We start from the raw sequence: 26,994 nt of genomic DNA, 5'->3' as shown, positions 1-26,994 counted from the left end.
CTCAATATTGAGCAAAACCATTTCACAATTGGAGTAGGCTATGTAGTATGGTTTTGTTGCACCCACAGAGCAAATGGTTGAATTTGCAGTGAATACATCAAGTACCCTATGCCTAGCACTGGAAGGTCTTGGTTGGACATTACATTTACTGATAACATTTATCAATTACATGGCTATCTAGCAACAAGATCATATTTAGAGTTATCTCTCTAGTTAAGCGTTTTGAGTTCCCACTTACTCAGGTGGTGAACTAAGTAGTATAGGCCAATTTGCATAAAACAATGTAGGCAAATTCATCTGTAATGAGCCCAAAATAAATCTGATAATTCTGGATCCCATTTTAACAGGTTGCATGTCAAAATATCAATCATGCATTCCATGGATATGTTAGATCATGGCTGCCCAACCCTCTTCCTAGAGAACTACTGTCCTGTAGGTTTTCAGTCCAACCCTAATTTAGCATATCTGATTCAGCTAGTTTAGGTCTTGTTGAGCAGCTAATTAGTAGAATCAGGTGTGTTAAATTAGGGTTGGACTGAAAACCCACAGGCCGGTAGATCTCCAGGAAGAGGGTTGGGCAGCCCTGTGTTAGATGAAATAGACCACTTTTTTCTTGAATCATACCATCTCAGTTTCCTTTGCGCTGGACATTTTTTTTGTCTAGATGCCTGATGCTAATGGCAAGTAACTGTGCATACAGTGCATTCAGAAAGTATTCATACCCCTTTAACTTTTTACACATTTTGTTACGTTGCAGCTTATTCAAAATGTATTAAATAATTTTCCCCCCCTCATCAATCTACACATAATACCCCATAATGACAAAGCAAAAACAATTTTTTTAAATGTATAAAAACAAACAACTGAAATCACATTTCATAAGTATTCAGACCCTTTACTCAGTACTTCGTTGAAGCACCTTTGGCAGCGATTACAGCCTCGAGTCTTCTTGGGTATGACGCTACAAGCTTGGCACACCTATATTTGGGACGTTTCTCCCATTCTTCTCTGCAGATCCTCTCAAGCTCTGTCAGGTTGGATGGGAGGACATTCAGATATTTGTCCCGAAGCCACTCCTGCGCTGTCTTGGCTGTGTGCTTAGGGTCTTTGTCCTGATGGAAGGTGAACCTTCGCCCCAGTCTCAGGTTGTGAGCGCTCTGGAGCAGGTTTTCATCAAGGAACTCTATGTACTCCTCTTTCCCTCAATCCTGACTAGTCTCCCAGTCCCTGGCACTGAAAAACATCCCCACAGCACAATGCTGCCACCACCATGCTTCACCGTAGAAATGGTGGCAGGTTTCCTCCTGACATGACACTTGGCTTTCAGGCCAAAGAGTTCAATCTTGGTTACATCAGACCAGAGAATATTTTTTCTCATGTTCAGAGTCCTTTAGGTGCCTTTAAGCAAACTCCAAGCGGGCTGTCATGTGCCTTTTACTGAGGAGTGGCTTCCATCTAGCCACTCTACCATAAAGGCCTGATTGGTGGAGTGCTGCAGAGATTGTTGTCCTTCTGGAAGGTTCGCCCTTCGCCACAGAGGAACTATGGAGCTCTATCAGAGTGACCATCAGGTTCTTGGTCACCTCCCTGACCAAGGCCCTTCTCCCCCGATTGCTCAGTTTGGCCAGGCGGCCAGCTCTAGGAAGAGTCTTGGTGGTTCCAAACTTCTTCCATTTAAGAATGATGGAGGCCACTGTGTCCTTGGGACCTTCAATACTGCAGACATTTTTTGGTACCTTTCCCCAGATCTGTGCCTCGACCCAATCCTGTCTCGGAGCTTTATGGACAATTCCTTCCACCTCATGGCTTGGTTTTTGCTCTGACGTGCATTGTCAACTGTGGGACCTCATATAGACAGGTGTGTGCCGTTCCAAATCATGTCCTATCAATTGAATTTACCACAGGTGGACTCCAATGAAGTTGTAGAAACATCTCAAGGATGATCAATGGAAACAGGATGCACATGAGTTCAATTTTCAGTCTCATCGCAAAGGGTCTGAATACTTATGTAAATAAGGTATTTCTTTTTTTATGTTTAATACATTTGCAAAAAATGTGTAATTATTGGGTATTGTGTGTAGATTGATGAGGGAAAAAAAATATTATATTTAATCTATTTTAGAATAAGGCTGTAACGTTACAAAATGTGGAAAAGGGGAAGGGGTCTGAATACTTTTTGAATGCACTGTATGTCGTTGTATTTATCGTTATCGAACAAAATGGTTACATTTTTTGTATTATGATATGACTTATAGTCCATATTGCCCAGCTCTAAGGTGTAGTATTATAAAAGCAAAGGTTTGTTTTCTTGCTCTATTGGGGGGGTTCAGTAAACTGTCCTTCCGCCCTCTCCAGGTGCATCATGGGATCAAAGGAATGGTGTATGATAACAACAACAACCCAATCGGCAACGCAGAGATTTCAGTAGCTGGTATCAACCACGATGTGACCACTGGTAAGAGGGGCAGAGAAACCATTTTACATCAGGGGAGACATGTTTTTCTCACAAAAACACGTACAACCAGCTAAAAACTCTGAGCAATGCCAAAGTTTTTTAGGCTTACTAGTAGGTACGTCTGCACAGATCTCAGTCAACTACAGATATAATTTCCATTCATTTAACAATAGAATACAACAAGACACTTTGAATAAATCGGGGACAATAATCTTCGGTGACATTAGTTAATACATAATATTAGTCTATAAGCTTTGAACTGGGTGTTTATTCTTTATGTTTACCTTAAATAGCCTTTGTGTTTCATGAGAGTGTAGTGTTTCATTGTGTATTCTACATGTAACATTTACTAGCATCACATTTCAGATACATACCACTAGTTGCAAAGGAATAGAAATTCATGTGATTAAAACATACTTAGAATGCTGCACAAAGCTGCTAATTAGTTGTTTTTTTTTAAAGCAAATTAGCATTTAGCAACTATATGGCCTATCTGTTGTTGTGTGTACAACTTCCTGAATTAGAATTGGTTCTCATTCAGAAGGTAGACAACAATAGCAAAAACGTCAGCAATACAAATCTTCTTCTTTGTAACTGATAAGGTAAGAAGCAGTAGTAAGCCATTTTTGGCATTTCGCAGCAGTGTCCTTCAAAACACCATGAAGAAATCTAATTTATGGCTAAAATGTTACATGTATGTTCATCAAACTGAGACTCAGTGAGTATGGTTACATGCACACAATAAGGCTCTGCAAGAAGAACGATTTCCCTAATAATCTTGTTTACATGAACACATCTGAAATCAGGCTAACTGATGGCACTCTGATCAATGCAGAAAATTGCCAATAAAAATAAACGTTATCCCACTGCGACCATGGTATTTTTGGTAAGCATATTTGATTCTGAGTTCGGACATGTGAAAACTACTTCTAAGATGCATACATTCAGTTGTTCCGAACTCACTTCACTCTCACTAAAGAGGGAGGGTCACTGGGATGTTGCTAGCACATGCGCAGATCAAATACACCGTTAGAATGCAGATTCAGGTGTTTACATGTCCTAATCATGTCCTACTCAGAAAACCCGGTGTTTTAATCAGCGTATGCTTAATTTGATTTTAACCTTACGCCGATTAACATAAGCAGAGCAAGGTGTTTAACGGTGACTAACCCCATTCCGTACAAATTTGCGCAACCGCAGCATTCAAATGAGGCTGCAATGAAAACTAATGGGCCTGCAGTGACTGTGTTGGCATCAAAATCCGGGGTGTGAACTAAGTTTCGATTCAGCGTTAATTGACATGTTAATGCACAAATAGTATTCGAGAAAATATGAAAAAACGAATCCCTCTGACGCGGTACGTTACATTGTGACGTGTCACTACTCATTTTGTGCCGTACAGCCTCCTTCCACCAGGGGTAGCCCTTCTCTCGCAGATTAAAAACATGCTTAACCACATACACTTGTAAGAAAACTTCATTATTCATGATTTTTGTCTAAATGACCATTAATATGATTATGGATAATATTAAACTAATATATCATGAGTAAGGTGCTAATTGCAATGTGGTCATCAATAACACAAACAATGAATCAATCAATAATGAATTGCATAAGACTGTGATGTGCAGAATCTTAAAAAGAATACAACTGTGCCAACCTCTGATCTGCATTTACACAAGCAAACCTGCTGACAGAGCTTTCGTTTTTTTGTCTCACCTTTGCTGTGTTAATGTTTTGAAATACCTTTGCTGTGCCAACCTATTCATGAGTGCTGTGTGTTCAGTAACTTAAGTGTGAAATCTCGTGTGCAATAACGCATGTCCTAAATTCTCACGTGTGCTATCCATTAAACGTATTTTCACATGACATGCTCTAATCCAAAATGAGTTGCGACATACCTGCATGCCTCTTTTTCTGTTCAGGTGTAGAAAATGAACAGGGACTCCCTAAAAGACCAAAGTGCACAGCCAGTTCGGTGACCCTTTACATCATGTCACCAAACTGCTATAGTTATGAACTATGAAATGTTTTTGGACCATTGGCTTCCCTGTAAACAGGTACTGACAGGAGGCGCGACGAGAACGCTGATCCAATGCCTCCCAAAAAAACTGATTGTAATAAAACAACTGACTGGAATAAATCTATTGGAATAACTGATATGCATAAAACAACTGATTGGAATAAAAGCATCAAGGTGAATAAAAACATATTGGCTGTACAAAAAAAACGATTTACAAAAATATTTACTAAATGTTCTGTGGATGACAGTATGGGGGGACAGGGGGGCTCTTCTTTCTACAGCTCCTTGCTGAGGCTGAACTTGGGACAGTACCAGTCATCCTCTGGCACCACCTCCAAATCCAGGCATTGGAGATGGAACCAGAGCAGGCAGAACTCACACTGCACCCACTTGTTAATGTCGTCCTCATCAATCGGTGGCTCGATGTTGCGGAAGATGGCACAGCGAGGTCACCTAGCGAGGTCTGCTACCTGTACCTCAGCCATGCGTTTCTTGTTCTCCTCTCTCTTCCTTTGCAACTCCTGCTTCTTCCTCTGCAGATCCTCCCTCTTCCTGTGCAGGTCCTCCTGTCTCCTCTGATTTGCATCCTCCTTGTCCTTCTCCTGGTCCTGCTTGATGAGCATTTCATTGAAGTCGTCAGCGGTGATGACCCAAGCTGGCAGGGGAAGTCTGCGCTTCATGGTCGGCTGCTGCTGAAAAAACTTGTTTGCCAAGATGGGAGGCATCAGGACGTTTGCCAGCCTCGCTGAGACAACGCCTGCAGCCACCAGGTGGTTGATTGGGGTGACCTGCTTGCAGGTGGGACAGCACACAGGGGATGGGGTTGATGCTGCTGGAATTGCAGTGTTCACTGCTGTAGGAGCCGCCAGGGTCACTGCTGTGGGGGCGGCGGTGGGGGTCGCAGTGGTTGGTGCTGTGGGTGCCACTGCGATCCTCACCATCTGGGTGTGGTCATAGGCCTTCCGGTTCAGGGGGAAAATCCCGGCCTTCCTGAACCCACCCTTGATGTTTTCACTGCTCTCTGCCTTGGGGTAGGCCTGGTGCAGCATGGCAGAAAAGTGTTTCTTGCCGATGACAACATCCCCCCGCACCAGGCCCAGGCGTGCCACGTTGGTGGTGAAAACCGACTTCAGGGGGCCAATGACACTGATGTCCAGTGGCTGCATCACATGGGTGGTGTGTAATGGCAGCAACACCCCCTCCACCATGTTCTCCCGGTAGAACCTGACCACGTCCCTGGATGCATGCGTCTCATGCTGATCCATTATGAGGAGAAGGGGCCTCTCAGCAGGGGCATGCTTCACAAAGAAGGCCAGCCACTTCATAAAGAGCTCACTGTCCTTATAGCCGTTGGGGGAGACTCCAAAAAGGGCATCCTTGGGACCCTCCAGGGAGTAGGCAGTATGCGGGAGGCAGTGGGGGAAGATGATAAATGGGGGGATACTCTCACCCGCTGCACTCACACAGGCATGCACAGTGATGTGCTCCCTGGTGGTGTTCTGTTGCTGATAAATATGCTTTCTGCCCTTCTACACCAGCACCCGCTCCTTGGACTTGGGCTTGTCCCCGAACTCCGTCTCATCACAGTTAAAGATGAGGTAAGGCTTTATTTCAAACCCGTACTTATTGAAGATAGGCTCGTAGATATTGAAGAAGCCCTCGATTGCCTCATGAGTTGCCCCATGCACCCTGGCCCATTCCAAGGTGTCTGGGATCCTGCTGGACAGTTCAGGGTGGCGAGCCATGAATCTCGACCACCAGTTGTCACTAAGACCCCGCTCTAAGTTGACGGTGGTGGTGCGTCCACTCTCCTTGAGGATCTCGAGAGCAAGGAGCTTTATGACTGTCCTGCTGAGATGGAAGGCATGTTTGGCCATCCACAGGATATAAGATAGCAGCTGGGCCTCCTCATCTGAGGTAATTGGTTTTGGTGAGGGGCATTGGCATATATATATTTTTTGTAGTCCTGGAGAGTGGTGTGAGGTATACCGAACTCACGAGCCATCTCCCTCAGGCTCCTCCCTGCCTTCACCTCCTTGACAGCAGCCTGTAGCTGTTCGTGAGTGTAGCGGCACCGTTTCTTGGGCTCTTGTTGGGCCTTTCCCTTTCCAGACATTTCCTGTCAAAATAAAATGATTTTGTTTTTTGTGTGTGTTTATGCAACATAATTTATTTACATAGTTCCAAGGAAATGGACTCACAAATGTGGATAACATTTCCATGTAATCCAACATAATGGTATTGCATATGTCATTGAAAGAGCAGGTGTTCATAACTTTTTGTACACTGAGTGAATAAGTTAGGATGGAGTGAGAGGACAGTGGTGAGTTGGTGTTACGACTTGTTAGTTATTTCTTTATGTTAATATTGTTTATTTAACTGTATTTATTTATTTATCAAGACAATCAATGGTGAGTGTAAGTGAATTACTTGTGAGTTCATCAATACAGTGGTTAATTCAAACATGGTACATTTTTTGCGTCATTACTGCGAGCCATCATGACTCTCAAAAGTCGCGACACCCGCAGTTTACTTGTGAAGCTAACTTTAGAGCAGCCCTAAACGCCTCATCAAATTCGACACAAACCTTCAAACAGGTATGTAACGAGATATTATATAAACTCTTTATCGTGTTTTATTTACATTTTAGAGTTGATAAGTTGGACAAATCGGGTGAAAAAAGCAGTTTCCCCACACAACATATCTCCCCTTTCACTTTCACTCAGTAGCCTTTTTAAAAAGACCTGGCGAAGCTCCATTACCTACCTAAATCATGCAGAGACGGGCAGCGTGCTTTACAATGGTGTTCATATTACAGTTGACCTGGAAGTATTACATTTTTGGGGCTGCTAAATAAGGTCAATTGTACGGAACTGCGTGATGTACAAAAGTGTGTTAGTTACCATTACATGACTATTGCATAATCTGCCTACTGCCAAAATCAGTTTAATATTGAATTATTACTGTGCATGTAAACGTAGTCATTGATATGACATTTCCACCAGCAGCAGAATGAACGACATAAACGCCATGAAAGGGACACGTCAATTTCACTTGGTATTCTCATTTTGTCTGCTCACAGCTGACATCCTAAGGACTTTGGCAACATTCCCATTAGGTCCCTTTTAGGGTTTTGGAGAATGTTCTAGATCATTACCTCGGGACCATAAGAGGACGTTCAGTACAGGTCCCAGTTCGGTCGCAGTATAACAATATAATAAGGTATTGGATGTCCATATTAGGTCAGTGGTTCCCAACCTTTTTTGAACCGTGGCACTCTTTGATGGGATAGAAAATTCTGCGGCACACTTACAATTTCCAATATTATTTAATTTATTTAGTGTTAATTTTTGGTATTTTATTAATATTCCCATGTTGCAAAACATGAAACATGACAAAAAACAGAACATTAATAAACAAGAACAGCTCAAGGACAGAACTACATACATTTTAAACATTTGAACTAAAAGGTTATCAATACTGAGAGAGAAAAATACAAGAGAGACTTATTATTCTAGGCCTTCATTCATCATTTACATTTTCATTCAGTAGCATTTATCAGTATGTCACCAAAGTTGTCATGGAGAGAAGAGGACCAAGGCGCAGCGGGATTGTGGACACTCATGTTTATTAAATAAATCACGTAAAGCATCCACTTGAAAACAACAATAAACAGTACTTACAACAGCAACAGTCTTGCAGGCACATACAATGCAGTGCAAGGACAACCACCCACTACCCCAAAGAAAAACACACACACCTATATAGGACTTCCAATCAAAGGCAACTCAACACACCTGCCTTCAATTGGAAGTCCCAATCACCAACACAACATTTAACAAACACAAACCACCTGCCACATCCTGACCAAGACTAACACAATTACGCCCTCTGCTGGTCAGGACGTGACAGTACCCCCCCCCCTCAAGGTGCAGACCCCGGGATGCACCTAAAAAAAGAAAAACACAATAAAATCCCCAATACCCCAACAAAACCAACAAACAATAACCCCTAAACAATAAGGGAGGGAAGGGAGGGTGGCTGCCGTCACCGATGGCACTGTGCTACACCCTCCCTCCCCAACCCACCTATCCTGGAGGTGGCTCAGGTGCATGACGTGGACCTTGCTCCACCTTCGGCGTCGCCCACTTCGGTGGCGCTGCTAGCTGCGCCGGGCAGACGGGCCACTTGGGCTGACCCTGGCAGACGGACCACTCGGCTGGGCCGGAGGACAGGAGGGCCACTCGGGCTGGGCCGGAGGACAGGAGGGCCACTCGGGCTGGGCCGGAGGACAGCAGGGCCACTTGGGCTGGGCCGGAGGACAGGAGGGCCACTCGGGCTGGGCCGGAGGACAGCAGGGCCACTCGGGCTGGGCCGGAGGACAGGAGGACCACTCGGGCTGGGCCGGAGGACAGGAGGACCACTCGGGCTGATCCTGACTGACGGGCCACTCTGACAGCTCCGAACAGGCAGGGCACTCTGGCAGCCCTGAACAGGCGGGCCACTCTGGCAGATCCAGACAGGCAGGGCACTCTGGCAGATCCGGACAGGCAGGGCACTCTGGCAGCTCCGGGCAGTCGGGCCACTCTGGCAGTTCCGGGCAGTCGGGCCACTCTGGCAGTTCCGGGCAGTCGGGCCACTCTGGCAGTTCCGGGCAGTCGGGCCACTCTGGCAGTTCCGGGCAGTCGGGCCGCTCTGGCAGTTCCGGGCAGTCGGGCTGCTCCGACGACTGGCGGGCAGCTCTGGCGACTTACGACTGGCGGGCCGCTCTGGCGACTTACGACTGGCGGGCCGCTCTGGCGACTTACGGCTGGCGGGCCGCTCTGGCGACTTACGGCTGGCGGGCCGCTCTGGCGACTTACGGCTGGCGGGCCGCTCTGGCGACTTACGGCTGGCGGGCAGCTCTGGCGACTTACGGCTGGCGGGCAGCTCTGGCGACTTACGACTGGCGGGCAGCTCTGGCGACTTACGACTGGCGGGCAGCTCTGGCGACTTACGACTGGCGGGCAGCTCTGGCGACTTACGACTGGCGGGCAGCTCTGGCGACTTACGACTGGCGGGCAGCTCTGGCGACTTACGACTGGCGGGCAGCTCTGGCGACTCTTGACTGGCGGGCAGCTCTGGTGACTGTTGACTGGCGGGCAGCTCTGGTGACTGTTGACTGGCGAGGCTGGGCGAGGCTGGGCTGACGCACTAGACTCCTGATGCACTAGCATTGAGGTGCGTGTCTCCAGGCTGGCACGTCCAGTACCAGCCTGGAGACACGCACCTCAATGCTAGTGCATTTAGCGGGAAACACCAGACCGTAGAGGCGCACTGGCGGTCTTGAGCGCAGGGTTGGCATCACCCCTTCAGGCTCGATGCTCACACTCCCCTGGCACATGCGGGGCGCTGGTACTGCGCTTACCGGCCTGAAAATGCCAGGCCTCACCACAGCACCTACCCCAAAGCACGGGACCTGTCCAGTGTGTTTTCTTCCAAAAAGGGTACGGGGAGCTGGCCTGGGTCTCCCATCTCGCCCCGCCAAACAGCCCTTGTGCCCCGCCCCAAAAAATAATTGGGGCTGCCTCTCGGGCTCTACCTGCCTCCCAGGCAGGTTGTCGAAGTGCACCCGCAATTGCTCCCATGTCCAGTCAAGCCTCTCCTCCAGTATTTCCAGCGACCAGGAATCCATCACCTCCCGAGCGCGCTGCTTCCAACTTTCCTCCTGTGGCTTCCTCCTCTTCCGCTGCTTGGTCCTTTGGTGGTGGGTGGTTCTGTCACCGAAGTTGTCATGGAGAGAAGAGGACCAAGGCGCAGCGGGATTGTGGACACTCATGTTTATTAAATAAAACACGTAAAGCATCCACTTGAAAACAACAATAAACAGTATTTACAACAGCAACAGTCTTGCAGGCACATACAATGCAGTGCAAGGACAACCACCCACAACCCCAAAGAAAAACACACACACCTATATAGGACTTCCAATCAAAGGCAACTCAACACACCTGCCTTCAATTGGAAGTACCAATCACCAACACAACATTTAACAAACACAAACCACCTGTCACATCCTGACCAAGACTAACACAATTACGCCCTCTGCTGGTCAGGACGTGACACAGTACATACCACAAAATATGTAGGTCAAATAAGGGAGAGGCGTTGTGCTGTGAGGTGTTGCTTTATCTGTTTTTTTAAAGCCAGGTTTGCTGTTCACTTGAGCAATATGAGATGGAAGCGAGTTCCATGCAATCATGGCTCTATATAGTACTGAATGTTTCCTTGAATTCGTTCTGGATTTGGGGACCGTGTAAAGACCCCTGGTGACATGTCTGGTTGGGTAAGTGTGTGTGTTCGTGCTGTGTTGACTTTGCAAACAATTTAGAATTTACAACACATTGTTTCTTATAAAAACAAGAAGTGATGCAGTCAGTCTCTCCTGAACTTTTAGCCAAGAGAGACCGGCATGCATAGTATTGATATTAGCCCTCCGATTACAGTGAAGAGCAATACAAGCCGCTCTGTTCTGGGCCAGCTGAAGTTTTTCTCGGTCCTTCTTTGCAGTATCTGACCATATGACTGGGCAATAATCAAGATAAATTAAAACTAGAGCCTTCTTTGAGGTTCTTTATCACAGAAAGAACTCTCCCCAACTTTACAATCATTGAATCAATATGTTGTTTTACCATGACAGTTTACAATCCAAGGTAACACCAAGTAATTTAGTCTCCTCAATTATCTCAACAGCCACATTACTCATTATCAGATTCATCTGAATGTAGAACTTAGAGAATGATTTGTACAATGCTTTTAGTTTTAGAGATGTTCAGGACTAGTTAATTCCTGGCCACCCATTCTAAAACTGACTGCAACTCTTTGTTTAGGGTTGCACAGATTTCACTAGCTGCAGTTGCTGATGTGTATAATGTTGAATCATCAGCGTACATACTGGTAGACCATTAGTTAAAATAGAAAAGAGTTGAGGACCAAGAGAGCTCCCCTGCGGTACACCACATGTTACATGTTTAACATTAGAGAAGCTTCCATTAAAGAAAACCCGATGTGCTCTATTAGATAGATTTGAATACACGATATGGCAGAGGTTAAAAACGCCATAACACATGTTTTTTTCAACAACAGGTTATGGTCAATAATATCAAAGGCTGCACTGAAATCTAACAATACAGCGTCCACAATTTTTTTCTCAACCAATCATCAGTCATTTGTGTCAGTGCAGTACATGTGAAGTGCCCTTCTCTATAAGCATGCTAAAAGTATGTTGTTAATTTGATTACAGAGAATTAGCATTGTATCTGGTCAAACACAATTTTTTCAAAAAATTTGCAAAAAGTCTGTAGTAAGCAAAGGGTTCTTTATCATTCTTGAGTAGCGGGAGGACAACATTTTTTCTCCAGACTCAGATTAAAGATAAAACAAATAGGAGTGGCAATGTTGTCCTCCACCATCCACCAGTAGCTTTCCATCTAAGTTGTCAATACCAGGTGGAGACATCTGATTCAATGAAAGATGGAGTTGAATTAGTCTTTCTGACCAAAATGGCATTTAAAGTATTCTAAAGCTTTTTTCCATCATATTTTATATAACTTATCTTGCTTTCATAATGCAATTTCTTATTATTTTTTTCAGTTTAGTCACATAATTTCTCAATTGACATTGTTTGCCAATCAGCCAGACTTATTCACCACTGCTTTTGCCTCGTCTCTCTCGAACCATACAGCTTTTCAATTCCTCATCAATCGACAGGGCCATAACATTTGAAACAGTCAGTTTCTGAATAGGTGCATGCTTATGAGTAAACTATTTAATAAATGTGTCACGTCTGCTCCCGCTCCCCATCTCTGGCACTCTCTGGCACCAGGCTGCTCATCATTACGCACATCTGTCACCATCGTTATGCGCACCAGCGCTTCATTGGACTCACCTGGACTCCATCACGTCATTGATTGCCTCCCCTATATTTGTCACTTCCTGAGTTTCATCCCTGTGTCTGCATTGATGTTGTTCTGCTTCTCTTGTCCAGACGCTGTTCTTGTTTAGTTTCATGTCTATTTATTATTAAATCCTCACCCTGTACTTGCTTCCCGAAACAAAACAACAGCAATGCAGACACGACAATTGGAAGCATCAGGGACTTTTTAGTTTTTTTGTTGGTGACATCAGGTCCGGGTGCCACTGCCGACGCAATCGGGGGATGCCTCACCTGGCTCGTTAGGCTCCAATGCCTCAGCTGGCTCGAGAGGCTCACAAGCATCGGTTGGCTCGGCAGGCTCCCACGTCATTCCTCAGCCGGCCCGTCAGGCTCGCCCAGGTAGGACGCCAGGTGGCGCCCTTAGAGGGGGGGGTACTATCACATCTGCTCTCGCTTCCCCTCTCTGGCGCTCGAGGCCGCCAAGCTGCTCATCATTACGCACACATGTCACCAACGTTAGGCGCACCAGCGCTTCATCGGACTGATCATCAAGTCATTGATTGCCTCCCCTATATCTGTCACTTCCTCAGTTTCATCCCCGTGTCTGCATTGATGTTGTTATGGTTCTCTTGTCCAGACGCTGTTGTTGTTTAGTTTCATGTATATTTATTATTAAATCCTCATCCTGTACTTGCTTCCCGTCTCCCAGCGTCTCTGGTTACGGAGCCGTTACAAAATGCTCCTCATTATACACATCAGAGCAACAATTTATACACTATTTTAGGCCCAGTCTGGCTTTTCTAGATATGGCCCTTATATTATGGTCAGTTTATCCAATGTGTATGCATACAGCTTTAGAGCAGAGTTCTGCAGCATTAGTAAAAATGTCATCAAAGCACGTGGATGATATAGTTCCTGTACTGTTTGTAAACACCCTGCTAGGTTGATTAATAACCTGAACCAGATTACAGGCAGTGGTTACAGTGAGCAACTTCCTCTTGACCGGACATGAAAACCAGGTCAACCAGAAAATGGACCTCTCTGTTAACCTCTTGGGGCTAGGTGGGACGCTAGCGTGCCACCCGTGGTGCACTCCATCAACAGCAGGTGCATTTCAAGAGCGGCAAATTTGAATCCAAATAAATGTCAAAATTCAAATTTTTCAAAAATACAACTATGTTACACCATTTGAAAGATAAACATCTCCTTAACCTAACCACGTTTTACGATTTCAAAAAGGTTTTACGGCGAAAGCATAAATTTAGAGTATGTTAGGACAGTACATTTACAAGAGTTGTGTGTAATGTTTTGTCAAGTCAAAGACAGGGTCACCAAAACCATAAAACCAGCTAAAATGATGCACTAACCTTTTACAATCTCCATCAGATGACACTCCTAGGACATTATGTTAGACAATGCATGCATTTTTAGTTCTATCAAGTTCATATTTATATCCAAAAACAGCGTTTTACTATGGCATTGATGTTGAGGAAATCGTTTCCCTCCAATAACCGGCAGTCAAGTCAGCGTCAGAAATTAAATAATTAAAATTAGAAAACATTGGTAAAATACTATATTGTCATTTAAAGAATTATAGATTTACATCTCTTGAACGCAATCAACTTGCCAGATTTAAAAATAACCTTACTGGGAAATCACACTTTGCAATAATCTGAGCACTGCGCCCAGAAAAATACGCGTTGCGATACAGACTAGACGTCATGTTGGGGAGATCTAAAATCGAAAATACTATGTAAATAATCCATTACCTTTGATTCTCTTCATCAGATGTCACTTCCAGGTATCACAGGTCCATAACGAATGTAGTTTTGTTCAAAAAAGCTCATCATTTATGTCCAAAAATCTCCGTCTCGTTAGCACATGATGTAAGCCAGCCGGACTTCTCGTCATGAACGAGGGGAAAAAATATATTTCCGTTCGTTCAAACATGTCAAACGTTGTATAGCATAAATCATTAGGGCCTTTTTTAACCAGAACATGAATAATATTCAAGGTGGACGAATGCATACTCTTTTATAACGTATTGGAACGAGGGTACCCAACATGAACTCGCGCGCCAGGTGTCTAATGGGACATCATCGTTCCATGGCTCTTGTTCGGTCAGATCTCCCTCCAGAAGACTCAAAACACTTTGTAAAGGCTGGTGACATCTAGTGGAAGCAATAGGAAGTGCCAAAATATTCCTAAGCCCCTGTGTTTTTCAATGGGATAGGTTTAAAGTCAATACAACACATCAGGTATCCACTTCCTGTCAGAAAATGTCTCAGGGTTTTGCCTGCCAAATGAGTTCTGTTATACTCACAGACACCATTCAAACAGTTTTAGAAACTTTAGAGTGTTTTCTATCCATATATAATAAGTATATGCATATTCTAGTTACTGGGTAGGATTAGTAACCAGATTAAATCGGGTACATTTTTTTTATCCAGACGTGCAAATGCTGCCCCCTAGACCCAACAGGTTAACACCACACACATTATAAAGCATTGCACACATATTATCCAGATAATTAATGTTAGGGCTTGGTGGCCTATAGCAGCAGCACAAAAGAAGGTAGGTGAACCTGCAACCACAACACTTCAACGGCATTAGAAATGGAATCCTCTCTAAGCTTTACAGGAATATGGCTCTGAATATGGAAACACCTCCCACATAGGGATTCCTGTCTCTTCTGTAGATGTTATATCCCTGTATTGCTACTGATGTATGAGTGAGTCTCAGATTATGACCAATATACAAAACATATAAAATGCCTTCATAATATTGAGTTGCACCCTTTTGCCCTCAGAAAAGCCTCAATTCATTGGAGCATGGTCATAATGTTCTGTACACTGAGTGTATGAGTGTTAGCAAGTTATTGATTTCATGAACCTCATTTCTAAGGCTACATTCACTGAGTATAGCCCAGGGATGCTGGCCCATTTTGACTCCAATGCTTCCCGCAGTTGTGTCAAGTTGGCTGGATGTCCTTTGGGTGGTGGACCATTCTTGATACACATGGGAACTGTGTGAAAAAAAGTGTGAAAAACCCAGCTGCGTTTCAGTTCTTGACACAAACCGATGCAATTGTCATGCTGAAACAGGAAATGGTCTTCCCCAAACTGTTGCCACAAATTGGGAAGCACAGAGTAGTCTAGAATGTCATTGTATGCTGTAACGGTAAGATTTTACCTTCACTGAAACTATGGGACCTTGCCCGAAACATGAAAAACAGCCCCAGACCATTATTCCTCCTCCACCAAACTTTACAGTTGACACTATGCATTCGGGCAGGTAGGGCTCTCCTGGCATCCGCCAAACCCAGATTAGTCCGTCTGACTACAAGTTGGTGAAGCGTGATTAATCTATCCAGAGAACGTGTTTCCACTGCTGCAGAGTCCGATGGCGGCAAGCTTTTACACCACTCCAGCCGATGCTTGGCATTGTGCATGATAATCTTAGGCTTGTGTGTGGCTGCTCGGCCATGGAAACCCATTTCATGAAGCTCCAGACGAACAGTTTGGAACTCGGTAGTGAGTGTTGCAACCGAGGACAGATGTGTTGTGACGTGACTATCATTAATGTGATGACTGTTATCAATTAACCTGTCAAGGTGTAGGGGGCAGTATTTTCACGGCCGGATGAAAAACGTACCCAAATTAAACTGGTTACTACTCTGCCCAGAAACTAGAATAGAATATGCATATTATTAGTCGATTTGGATAGAAAACACTCTGAAGTTTCTAAAACTGTTTGAATGGTGTCTGTGAGTATAACAGAACTCATATGGCAGGCAAAAACCTGAGACAAATTGAACCAGGAAGTGGGAGAAATGAGAATTGTAGTTCTTCTTTTGAATCCCTTGAGAAACTACAGTGACATAGGGTTCACGTTGCACTTCCTAAGTCTTCCATTGGCTGTCAACAATCTTTAGAAACTGGTTTCATCCGTCTCCTGTTACCGGGCAGAAAATTGTGGCTCAGTCAATCAGTGACCAGTCTGAGGACAGGTGTCTCGCTGTTCGTTCTTTTTCTTCTGGGTTGAATACCTATTGTCCGGTTAGAAAATTAGCGCAATTTTACGTAAAAAAAACCTAAAGATTGATTGTAAACATCGTTTGACATGTTTCTACAAACGGTAATGGAACTTTTGAACTTTTCATCTATGGATTTGCGCCCACGCCTCATGGCATTGTAATAGTGTTCTGGATGGGCCAACAAAACGGAGGTATTTGGACATAAATGATGGACTTTGCAGAACAAATAAACATTTCTTGTAGAAGTGGGAGTCCTTCCGAGTGCATTCCGCCGAAGATCAGCAAAGGTAAGAAAATATTTCGAACATATTTTAGAGATTTGTCGAAGCCGTGGTTGTAGGCTAACTGTATAGCTTAGCATTGAAGGCTAAGTTCTGTACTCAGAATATTGAACAATGTGCTTTCTCCGTAAAGTTATTTTGAAATCTGACAAAGCGGTTGCATAAAGAAGTAGATTATCTATAATTCTTTAAATAATTGTTATACATTTTGTAAACGTTTATGATGAGTATTTCTGTAAATTGATGTGCCCATTCATAGGAAGTTATGGGGAGAATACATTTTCTGAACGTCACGCGCCAATGTAAAATGGGGTTTTTGGATATAAATATGAACTTGATCGAACAAAAAATGCATGTATTGTCTAACATGATGTCCTAGGAGTGTCATCTGATGAAGATTGTCAAAGGTTAGTGCTTAATTTTAGCTGTATATCTGGTTTTGTGACGGCTATCCGTGCTTGGAAAATTACTGTGTTTCTTTTTTTTTGCTAAGGTGCTATCCTAAAATAATCTAATGTTTTGCTTTGACCGTAAAGCCCTTTTGAAATCGGACAATGTGGTTGGATTAACTTGAAGATTATCTTTAAAATGCCGTATAATACTTGAATTCCGTATAATACTTGAATACTTAAACTCAAGATTTAAATAAAAAAAATTGGGAAAATGCCAACTCGACTACATCATTCATTGAATCAGATGGCTCATTTATCACAACGCCCACTAATATTGCCAACTACTTCAATTACTTTTTATTGGCATGTTAAAACCTCTTACATCTAGACGTTCCGCTAGCGGAACACCTGCTCCAATATCCAATGATAGGCGTGGCGCGAATTACAAATTCCTCAAAAATACAAAAACTTCCATTTTTCAAACATATGACTATTTCACAGCATTTTAAAGACAAGACTCTCCTTTATCTAACCACACTGTCCGATTTCAAAAAGGCTTTACAGCGAAAGAAAATCATTAGATTATGTCAGCAGAGTACCCAGCCAGAAATAATCAGACACCCATTTTTCAAGCTAGCATATAATGTCATATAAACCCAAACCACAGCTAAATGCAGCACTAACCTTTGATGATCTTCATCAGATGACACACCTAGGACATTATGTTATACAATACATGCATGTTTTGTTCAATCAAGTTCATATTTATATAAAAAAAACAGCTTTTCACATTAGCATGTGACGTTCAGAACTAGCATACCCCCCGCAAACTTCCGGAGGAATTTGCTAATAATTTACTAAATTACTCACGATAAACGTTCACAAAAAGCATAACAATTATTTTAAGAATTATAGATACAGAACTCCACTATGCATTCGATATGTCCGATTTTAAAATAGCTTTTTGGTGAAAGCACATTTTGAAGTATTCTAAGTACATAGCCCAGCCATCATGGGCTAGCTATTTAGACACCCAGCAAGTTTAGCACTCACCAATATCAGATTTACTATTATAAAAGTTTGATTACCTTTTGTTGTCTTCGTCAGAATGCACTCCCAGGACTGCCACTTCAATAACAAATGTTGGTTTGGTCCAAAATAATCCATCGTTATATCCGAATAGCGGCGTTTTGTTCGTGCGTCCCAGACACTATCCGAAATGATAAATAAGGGTCGCGCGCATGGCGCAATTCGTGACAAAAAAATTCTAAATATTCCATTACCGTACTTCGAAGCATGTCAACCGCTGTTTAAAATCAATTTTTATGCCATTTTTCTCGTAGAAAAGCGATAATATTCCGACCGGGAATCTCCTTTTCGGCAAACAGAGGAAAAAATCACAAAGACGGGGGCGGCCAGGTCACACGCCTAAGCCCACAGTCCCTTGATCGGCCACTTGAGAAAGGCGATAATGTGTTTCAGCCTGGGGCTGTGATGACGACATTCAGGTTTTTCCCGGGCTCTGAGCGCCCATGGACGACGTAGGAAGTGTCACGTTAGAGCAGAGATCCTTTGTAAAAGATAGAGATGGCAAAGAAGTTCCAGAAATGGTCAGACAGGCCACTTCCTGTAAAGGAATCTCTCAGGTTTTGACCTGCCATTTGAGTTCTGTTATACTCACAGACACCATTCAAACAGTTTTAGAAACGTTACGGTGTTTTCTATCCATATATAATAAGTATATGCATATTCTAGTTACTGGGTAGGATTAGTAACCAGATTAAATCGGGTACGTTTTTTATCCAGCCGTGAAAATACTGCCCCCTAGCCATAAGAGGTTAAACAAACTTAGGGATGACATACCACCAACAAACGCTGACACTACACATCCAAGTATATCTGACCAAATTATGAAAGACAAGAATTGTACTTTAAAATTCCGTAAAGTCAATGTGGAAGAGGTGAAAAAAAATATTGTTGTCTATCAACAATGACATGCCACCAGAGTCTGACAATCATGGTGGGAAAAATACTGAGGATAATAGTGGACGATATTGTCACTCCTATTTGCCACATCTTCAATTTAAGCCTACTAGAAAGTGTGTGCCCTCAGGCCTTGAAGGAAGCTAAAGTCATTCCGCTACCAAAGAATAGTAAAGCGCCCCTTACTGGCTCAAATAGCTGACCAATCAGCCTGTTTCCAACCCTTAGTAAACTTCTGGGGAAAAATTGTTTTTGACCAGATACAATGCTATTTCACAGTAAACAAATTGACAACAGACTTTCAGCACACATTTAGGGAAGGACACTCAACAAGCACAGCACTTACACATGACTGTTGATAGGCTGAGAGAAATTGCTAAAATTGTGGGGGCTGTCTTATTAGACTTCAGTGCAGCTTTTGACATTCTCGATCATAGTCTGCTGCTGGAAAAACGTATGTGTTATGGCTTTACATCCCCTGCTATAGTGTGGATAAAGAGTTACTTGTCTAACAGAACAGAGAGGGTGTTCTTTAATGGAAGCCTCTCAAACAAAATCCAGGTGGAAACAGGAATTCCCCAGGGTAGCTGTTTAGGCCCCTTGCTTTTTTCAATCTTTACTAACGACATGCCACTGGCTTTGAGTAAGGCGGGGAGAAGTCCGTCCATAATAAAGTGCTGCTCTACCTTCTTAACAACACTATCAACAAGGTAGGTCCTACAGGCCCTGGTTTTGTCGCACCTGGACTACTGTTCAGTCGTGTGGTCAGGTGCCACCTTGAGGGACTTGGGAAAATTGCAGTTGACTCAGAACAGGGCAGCATGGCTGGCCCTTAAAAGTACATTAATGACATGCATGTCAATCTCTCATGGCTCAAAGTGGAAGAGAGATTGACTTCCTCATTACTTGTTTTTGTAAGAGGTGTTGATATGTGGAATTCACCGAGCTATCTGGTTGAATTACTGGCGCATATTTCAGACACCCATGCATACCCCAAAAGACATGCCACAAGAGGTCTCTTCACAGTCCCCAAGTCCAGAACAGACTATGGGAGGCGCACAGTACTACATAGAGCCATGACTACATGGAACTCTATTCCACATCAAGTAACTGATGCAAGCAGTAAAATTAGATAAAAAACAGATAAAAATACACCTTATGGAACAGGGTGGACTGTGAAGCAAAACAAACATAGGTACAGACACATGCATACACACACACGATAACATACGCACTATACACACACGTACAGTACACATGGATTTTGTATTGTAGATTTGTGGAAGTGGTGGAGTAGGGGCCTGAGGGCACACAGTGTGTTGTGAAATCTGTGAATGTATTGCAATGTTTTAAACATTTTGCTGCACCCCAGGAAGATTAGAGTTAAAGGGGCTCCATAATAAATACAAACACACACACACAGGTAAATTGACCAACCTGGATTTAGAGCTGGAAAAAGCCTGTGCGATAGTTTTTACAAGACGAAATTGCAAACTAATGTGCGTTTGACACTAGCGCCACCTTAACCTGTTTGGGCTAGGGGGCAGTATTGAGAATTTTGGAAAAAATATGTGCCCATTTTTAACTGCCTCCTGCACCAACTCAGAAGCTAGAATATGCATATTATTGTTCAGGTTTGGATAGAAAACACCCTGAAGTTTCTAAAACTGTTTGAATGGTGTCTGTGAGTATAACAGAACTCCTATGGCAGGCAAAAACCTGACAAGGTTTCATGCAGGAAGTGGCCTGTCTGACAAGGAGTCGTGCGTCTTGCATCTGTTTATTGAAAAGTAAGGATCTTAGCTGTAACGTGACAATTCCCAGGGCTCCAATAGGCTCTCAGGACGCGGGAAAATCATGAAGGTTGACGAGGCAGCCTCAGGCTGAAACAGATTATCATCTTATTCAAGTGTCCCATTAGGTGACAATGGAGTGAGGCGCGTGCGCGATTAGCCCTCGTGGAGTATTTTAATTCGGCTGTTTAGTTTATTGCAGATTCCCGGTCGGAATATTATCACTTTTCTATGAGATAAATGGCATAAAAATTGGTTTTAAACAGCGGTTGACATGCTTCGAAGTACGGTAATGGAATATTTAGAATTTTATTGTCACGAATTCAAACATATGACTATTTTACAGCATTTTAAAGACAAGACTCTCCTTTATCTAACCACACTGTCCGATTTCAAAAAGGCTTTACAGCGAAAGCAAAACATTACATTATGTCAGCAGAGTACCAAGCCAGAAATAATCAGACACCCATTTTTCAAGCTAGCATATAATGTCACAAAAACCCAGAAGACAGCTAAATGCAGCACTAACCTTTGATGATCTTCATCAGATGACACACCTAGGACATTATGTTATACAATACATGCATGTTTTGTTCAATCAAGTTCATATTTATATCAAAAAACAGCTTTTTACATTAGCATGTGACATTCAGAACTAGCATACTTCCGGACTTCCGGAGGAATTTGCTAACAATTTACTAAATTACTCACGATAAACGTTCACAAAAAGCATAACAATTATTTTAAGAATTATAGATACAGAACTCCGCTATGCACTCGATATGTCCGATTTTAACCTCTCTAGGCTAGGCGGGACGAATTCGTCCCACCTACGTAACAGCCACGGCTATCCTGTGGCGCGATTTTCAAAACCTTAAAAATCCTATTACTTCAATTTCTCAAACATATGACTATTTTACAGCCATTTAAAGATAAGACTCTCGTTAATCTAACCACACTGTCCGATTTCAAAAAGGCTTTACAACGAAAGCAAAACATTAGATTATGTCAGCAGAGTACCAAGCCAGAAATAATCAGACACCCATTTTTCAAGCCAGCATATAATGTCACCAAAACCCAGAAGACAGCTAAATGCAGCACTCACCTTTGATGATCTTCATCAGATGACAACCCTAGGACATTATGTTATACAATACATGCATGTTTTGTTCAATCAAGTTCATATTTATATCAAAAACCAGCTTTTTACATTAGCATGTGACGTTCAGAACTAGCATACCCCCCGCAAACTTCCGGGGAATTCGCTAACATTTTACTAAATTACTCACGATAAACGTTCACAAAAAGCATAACAATTATTTTAAGAATTATAGATACAGACCTCCTCTATGCACTCGATATGTCCGATTTTAAAATAGCTTTTGGTGAAAGCACATTTTGCAATATTCTAAGTACATAGCCCAGGCATCACGGGCTCGCTATTTAGACACCCGGCAAGTTTAGCACTCACCATAATCATATTTACTATTATAAAAATTTCATTACCTTTTGTTGTCTTCGTCAGAATACACACCCAGGACAGCTACTTCAATAACAAATGTTGGTTTGGTCCAAAATAATCCATCGTTATATCCGAATAGCGGCGTTTTGTTCGATGCGTTCCAGACACTATCCGAAATAGTAAAGAAGTGTCACGCGCTTGGCGCAATTCGTGACAATAAAATTCTAAGTATTCCATGACCGTACTTCGAAGCATGTCAACCGCTGTTTAAAATCAATTTTACGCCATTTTTCTCGTAGAAAAGCGATAATATTCCGACAGGGAATTTCCTTTTCGGCAAACAGAGGAAAAAATCCCAAAGGCGGGGGCGGTCGGGGTCACGCGCATAAGCTAGTGTCTCTTGATGGGCCACTTGAGAAAGGCGATAATGTGTTTCAGCCTGGGGCTGGAATGACGACATTCTGTTTTTTCCCGGGCTCTGAGCGCCTATGGACGACGTGGGAAGTGTCACGTTAGAGCAGAGATCCTTAGTAAATGATAGAGATGGAAAAGAAGTTCAACAAATAGTCAGACAGGCCACTTCCTGTAAAGGAATCTCTCAGGTTTTGACCTGCCATTTGAGTTCTGTTATACTCACAGACACCATTCAAACAGTTTTAGAAAATTTAGGGTGTTTTCTATCCATATGTAATAAGTATATGCATATTCTAGTTACTGAGTAGGAGTGGTAACCAGATTAAATCGGGTATGTTTTTTATCCAGCCGTGTCAATGCTGCCCCCTAGCCCTAACAGGTTAAAATAGCTTTTTGGTGAAAGCACATTTTGCAATATTCTAAGTACATAGCCCAGGCATCACGGGCTAGCTATTTAGACACCCGGCAAGTTTAGCACTCACCAATATCAGATTTACTATTATAAAAGTTTGATTACCTTTTCTTGTCTTCGTCAGAATGCACTCCCAGGACTGCCAATTCAATAACAAATGTTGGGTTGGTCCGAAATAATCCATCGTTATATCCGAATAGCGACGTTTTGTTCGTGCGTCCCAGACACTATCCGAATGGTAAAGAAGGGTCGTGCGCATGGCGCAATTCGTGACAAAAAAATTCTAAATATTCCATTACCGTACTTCGAAGCATGTCAACCGCTGTTCAAAATCAATTTTTATGCCATTTTTCTCGTAGAAAAGCGATAATATTCCGACCGGGAATCTCCTTTTCGGCAAACAGAGGAAAAAATCACAAAGACGGGGGCGGCCAGGTCACGTGCCTAAGCCCACAGTCCCTTGATCGGCCACTTGAGAAAGGCGATAATGTGTTTCAGCCTGGGGCTGTGATGACGACATTCTGTTTTTTCCCTGGCTCTGAGCGCCTATGGACGACGTAGGAAGTGTCACGTTAGAGCAGAGATCCTTTGTAAAAGATAGAGATGGCAAAGAAGTTCCAGAAATGGTCAGACAGGCCACTTCCAGTAAAGGAATCTCTCAGGTTTTGACCTGCCATTTGAGTTCTGTTATACTCACAGACACCATTCAAACAGTTTTAGAAACTTTAGGGTGTTTTCTATCCATATATAATAAGTATATGCATATTCTAGTTACTGGGTAGGATTAGTAACCAGATTAAATCGGGTACGTTTTTTATCCAGCCGTGAAAATACTGCCCCCTAGCCATAAGAGGTTAACCTCTCTTGGGGGTGTGGGACAGTAGCGTCGCACCTGGCCAACATCCGGTGAAATTGCAGAGCGCCAAATTCAAATTAAATTACTATAAATATTTAACTTCCATGAAATCACAAGTGTAATACATCAAAACAAAGCTTAACTTGTTGTTAATCCAGCCGCCATGTCAGATTTCAAAAAGGCTTTACGGCGAAAGCAAACCATGTGATTATCTGAGGACAGCGCTCAGCACACAAAACATTACATACAGTTACCAGCCAAGTAGATTAGTCATGAAAGTAGGAAAAAGCAATAACATTAATCACTTACCTTTGATGATCTTTGTATGGTTGCACTCACAAGACTCCCAGTTACACAATAAATGTTCATTTTGTTTGATAAAGTCCCTCTTTATATCCAAAAACCTCCATTTTGTTGGCGAGTTTTGTTCAGTAATCCAATGGCACAAATGCGGTCACAAGAGGCAGACAAATTCCAAATAGTATCCTTAAAGTTCGTAGAAACATGTCAAACGATGTTTATAATCAATCCAAAGGTTGTTTTTAGCCTAAATAATCGATAATATTTCAACCGGACAATAGGGTTGACAATATAAAAGAAAAACAAGAAAGGTGCGCTCTCGGTTGCGCGCAGGAAACAGCTCTGGGGATATCCCACTATCCACTGACTCAAAGTTGTCATTCTCCCTCATTTTTCAGAATAAAAGCCTGAAACAATGTCTAAAGACTCTTCACAACTAGTGGAAGCCATAGGGAACGGAATCTGGGTCATATCCCTTTAAATGGTGGATAGGCTTTCATTGGACATTTCAAAATAATGGCACTTCCTGGATGGATTTTCCTCAGGTTTTTGCCTGCCAAATCAGTTCTGTTATACTCACAGACATTATTCAAACTGTTTTAGAAACTTTAGAGTGTTTTCTATCCAGATCTACTAATTATATGCATATCCTAGCTTCTGGGCCTGAGTAGCAGACAGTTAACTTTGGGCACGCTTTTCACCTGGAGGTGAAAATAGTGCCTCCTACCCTAGTGAGTTTAACAGTTGTAGAAACTTTAGAGTGTTTTCTATCCAAATCTACCAATTATATGCATATCCTAGATTCTGGGCCTGAGATTCTGGGCACGCTTTTCATCCGGACGTCAAAATACTGCCCCCTAGCCTTAAGAAGTTTTAACTAGGGTATGGCCATACTGAGATTCATGAACACCGATGAAATCGTGTACAGTATATGATGTATATCATTGTCCGTCAAAAGTTAAGCTCATCTAATTTTTTTCAGATGAGTTGCAGACATTGTCGGATAATCATCTCCGTTGTCATTCTGGCAACAGATGATTGCCATTGAAAAAGCATTGGTTCCATCCACAATTTTTGTACACAAAATCTCAATGTGGCCATACCCTTAGTTCAGGCTGTCATGGCAGCCACAAGCTGTTGTATTTTTCAGGAGTGTACACTGAACCTATGTTACTTGTATGTTGTCTTTGAGGTGTGGATGGAGACTACTTCAGATTGCTGTTACCAGGCACCTACACTGTGACAGCATCAACATCAGGATACTTGCCCTCTACCAGCACGGTGACAGTGGGACCTGCTGAGGCTATACAGGTGAGACTGTGTGTGATAGCAGAATGAGAGTTTATTCAAATATTAGGCACGATATCATCCTTAAAACAATTTTTGTTTAAAGAGTTCCTCCTGTACTTTTGTACACTTTTTAGCCAGTAGATCTGAAAGTATAACTCAAAAGTCAAAAATGGTCCCCGAAAATTGCATACTACATCACATATTTGCAGATATGTGCACCACGTCATTGATCTCTCTGTCTGACTCTGCTGTGTGGGCACCTTGCTAGCTGTCACTCAAATGGCAGGGGGCTGAAGCTCATTGGCTAGAACTCGAATTGCTAGGAGGCTGGCCCATGTGGAGGAAAATGTAGGGAAAATTGCGCTGCACAGCTTCCAGTGAACAGTAACTTTCAAACTAGGGATTTTGTGGCTAATTGAGGTAAAACAGTAATTCTGCTCATAGATTATGCATGTATGAACTACACATTGACACATCCAGACCAAAGCGGGAGGTTTAAAAACAACTTACTAGTTGTCAAAGTCCCGGAGGATGTCTTTAATTTCATTCGGTTTTGCAAGTCTGTCCCTCAAACTCAATGTTCTATTTTCTTACTCATTACAGTTGCACTTTTACCTGAAAGTGGCACCAAAAGACACAAATCTGACACAGTCCCACCACAGCAAGAAAAACCTCTCCTCAGCTAAGGTCCCCCTAAACCTGGGCCCAAGATGAGACATTGGCGTGAGATAAACAAAGAACACACCCGCATGTCCACGCAGAGGGAACAATTGACAATGTGTAATAAATGTCACTTAAGGATACACCTATTTTGTAAGCCTGATTTACTCCTGATTTGTACTGTATGAGCTCTATAATTTTGTGATTTTTAAGGACAGTTTTCGTGTTCACATTTTGAGTAAAAAAAAGACAGATTTCCAGTAATTTCATGAAATGAATCAACAATAAAAGGTGGTGAATGCTTTACTTTATGTATTAGTCATTGAAGTTGTATACATTTTAGAGGCAGTAATATGATGTGCAAAAATATCTATATAGCAGCATAGCACATCATTTCAATACTATAAAGATAAACAATAATTGGTTTTATGAAATATGATATCCTATAATGTGATACTAGCTTTAGTTAATTAAAGGAATACTACACTCAAGTCGGCTAATTCCTATGATTTACAATATAAAAAATAATGCTAATATGTGAGGACAAAAGTTTTTGTGAACAAATGTTTCATTTCATCATTGTAATAAGTTTGGAAGCAACATGTGAAAATCACTGTGGAAATTAGTGAAGGGAAGTTCGGCTCCTTTCACTGACTTTTTAAACTGTAACTGTTTGGGCGACTCAACCAAATTCACATAGAAATGTAGGTTATAGACAGTGG

General features: G+C 42.6%; 1 protein-coding gene across 2 annotated transcripts in view; it reads left to right on the top strand.

Moving 5' to 3' along the window:
* The window catches only part of cpn1 (carboxypeptidase N, polypeptide 1), a 183,250-nt gene extending 156,487 nt beyond the window's left edge, over window positions 1-26,763 (top strand). For both annotated transcript variants that reach the window (XM_045701860.1, NM_001141729.1), the window contains 3 exons: window positions 2,356-2,455; window positions 25,515-25,633; window positions 26,216-26,763. In XM_045701860.1, the coding sequence (XP_045557816.1) occupies window positions 2,356-2,455; window positions 25,515-25,633; window positions 26,216-26,326 (330 nt within the window). In that variant the 3' untranslated portion in view covers window positions 26,327-26,763. The remainder of the gene's footprint in view (window positions 1-2,355; window positions 2,456-25,514; window positions 25,634-26,215) is intronic.
* Window positions 26,764-26,994: the final 231 nt, after the last annotated feature.

The sequence above is a fragment of the Salmo salar genome, chromosome ssa19, assembly GCF_905237065.1.
Source record: "Salmo salar chromosome ssa19, Ssal_v3.1, whole genome shotgun sequence".
Classification (NCBI taxonomy): Eukaryota; Metazoa; Chordata; class Actinopteri; order Salmoniformes; family Salmonidae; genus Salmo; species Salmo salar.
Note: the sequence above shows the minus strand (reverse complement) of the source record. Positions and strands in the feature narration are given on the sequence as shown.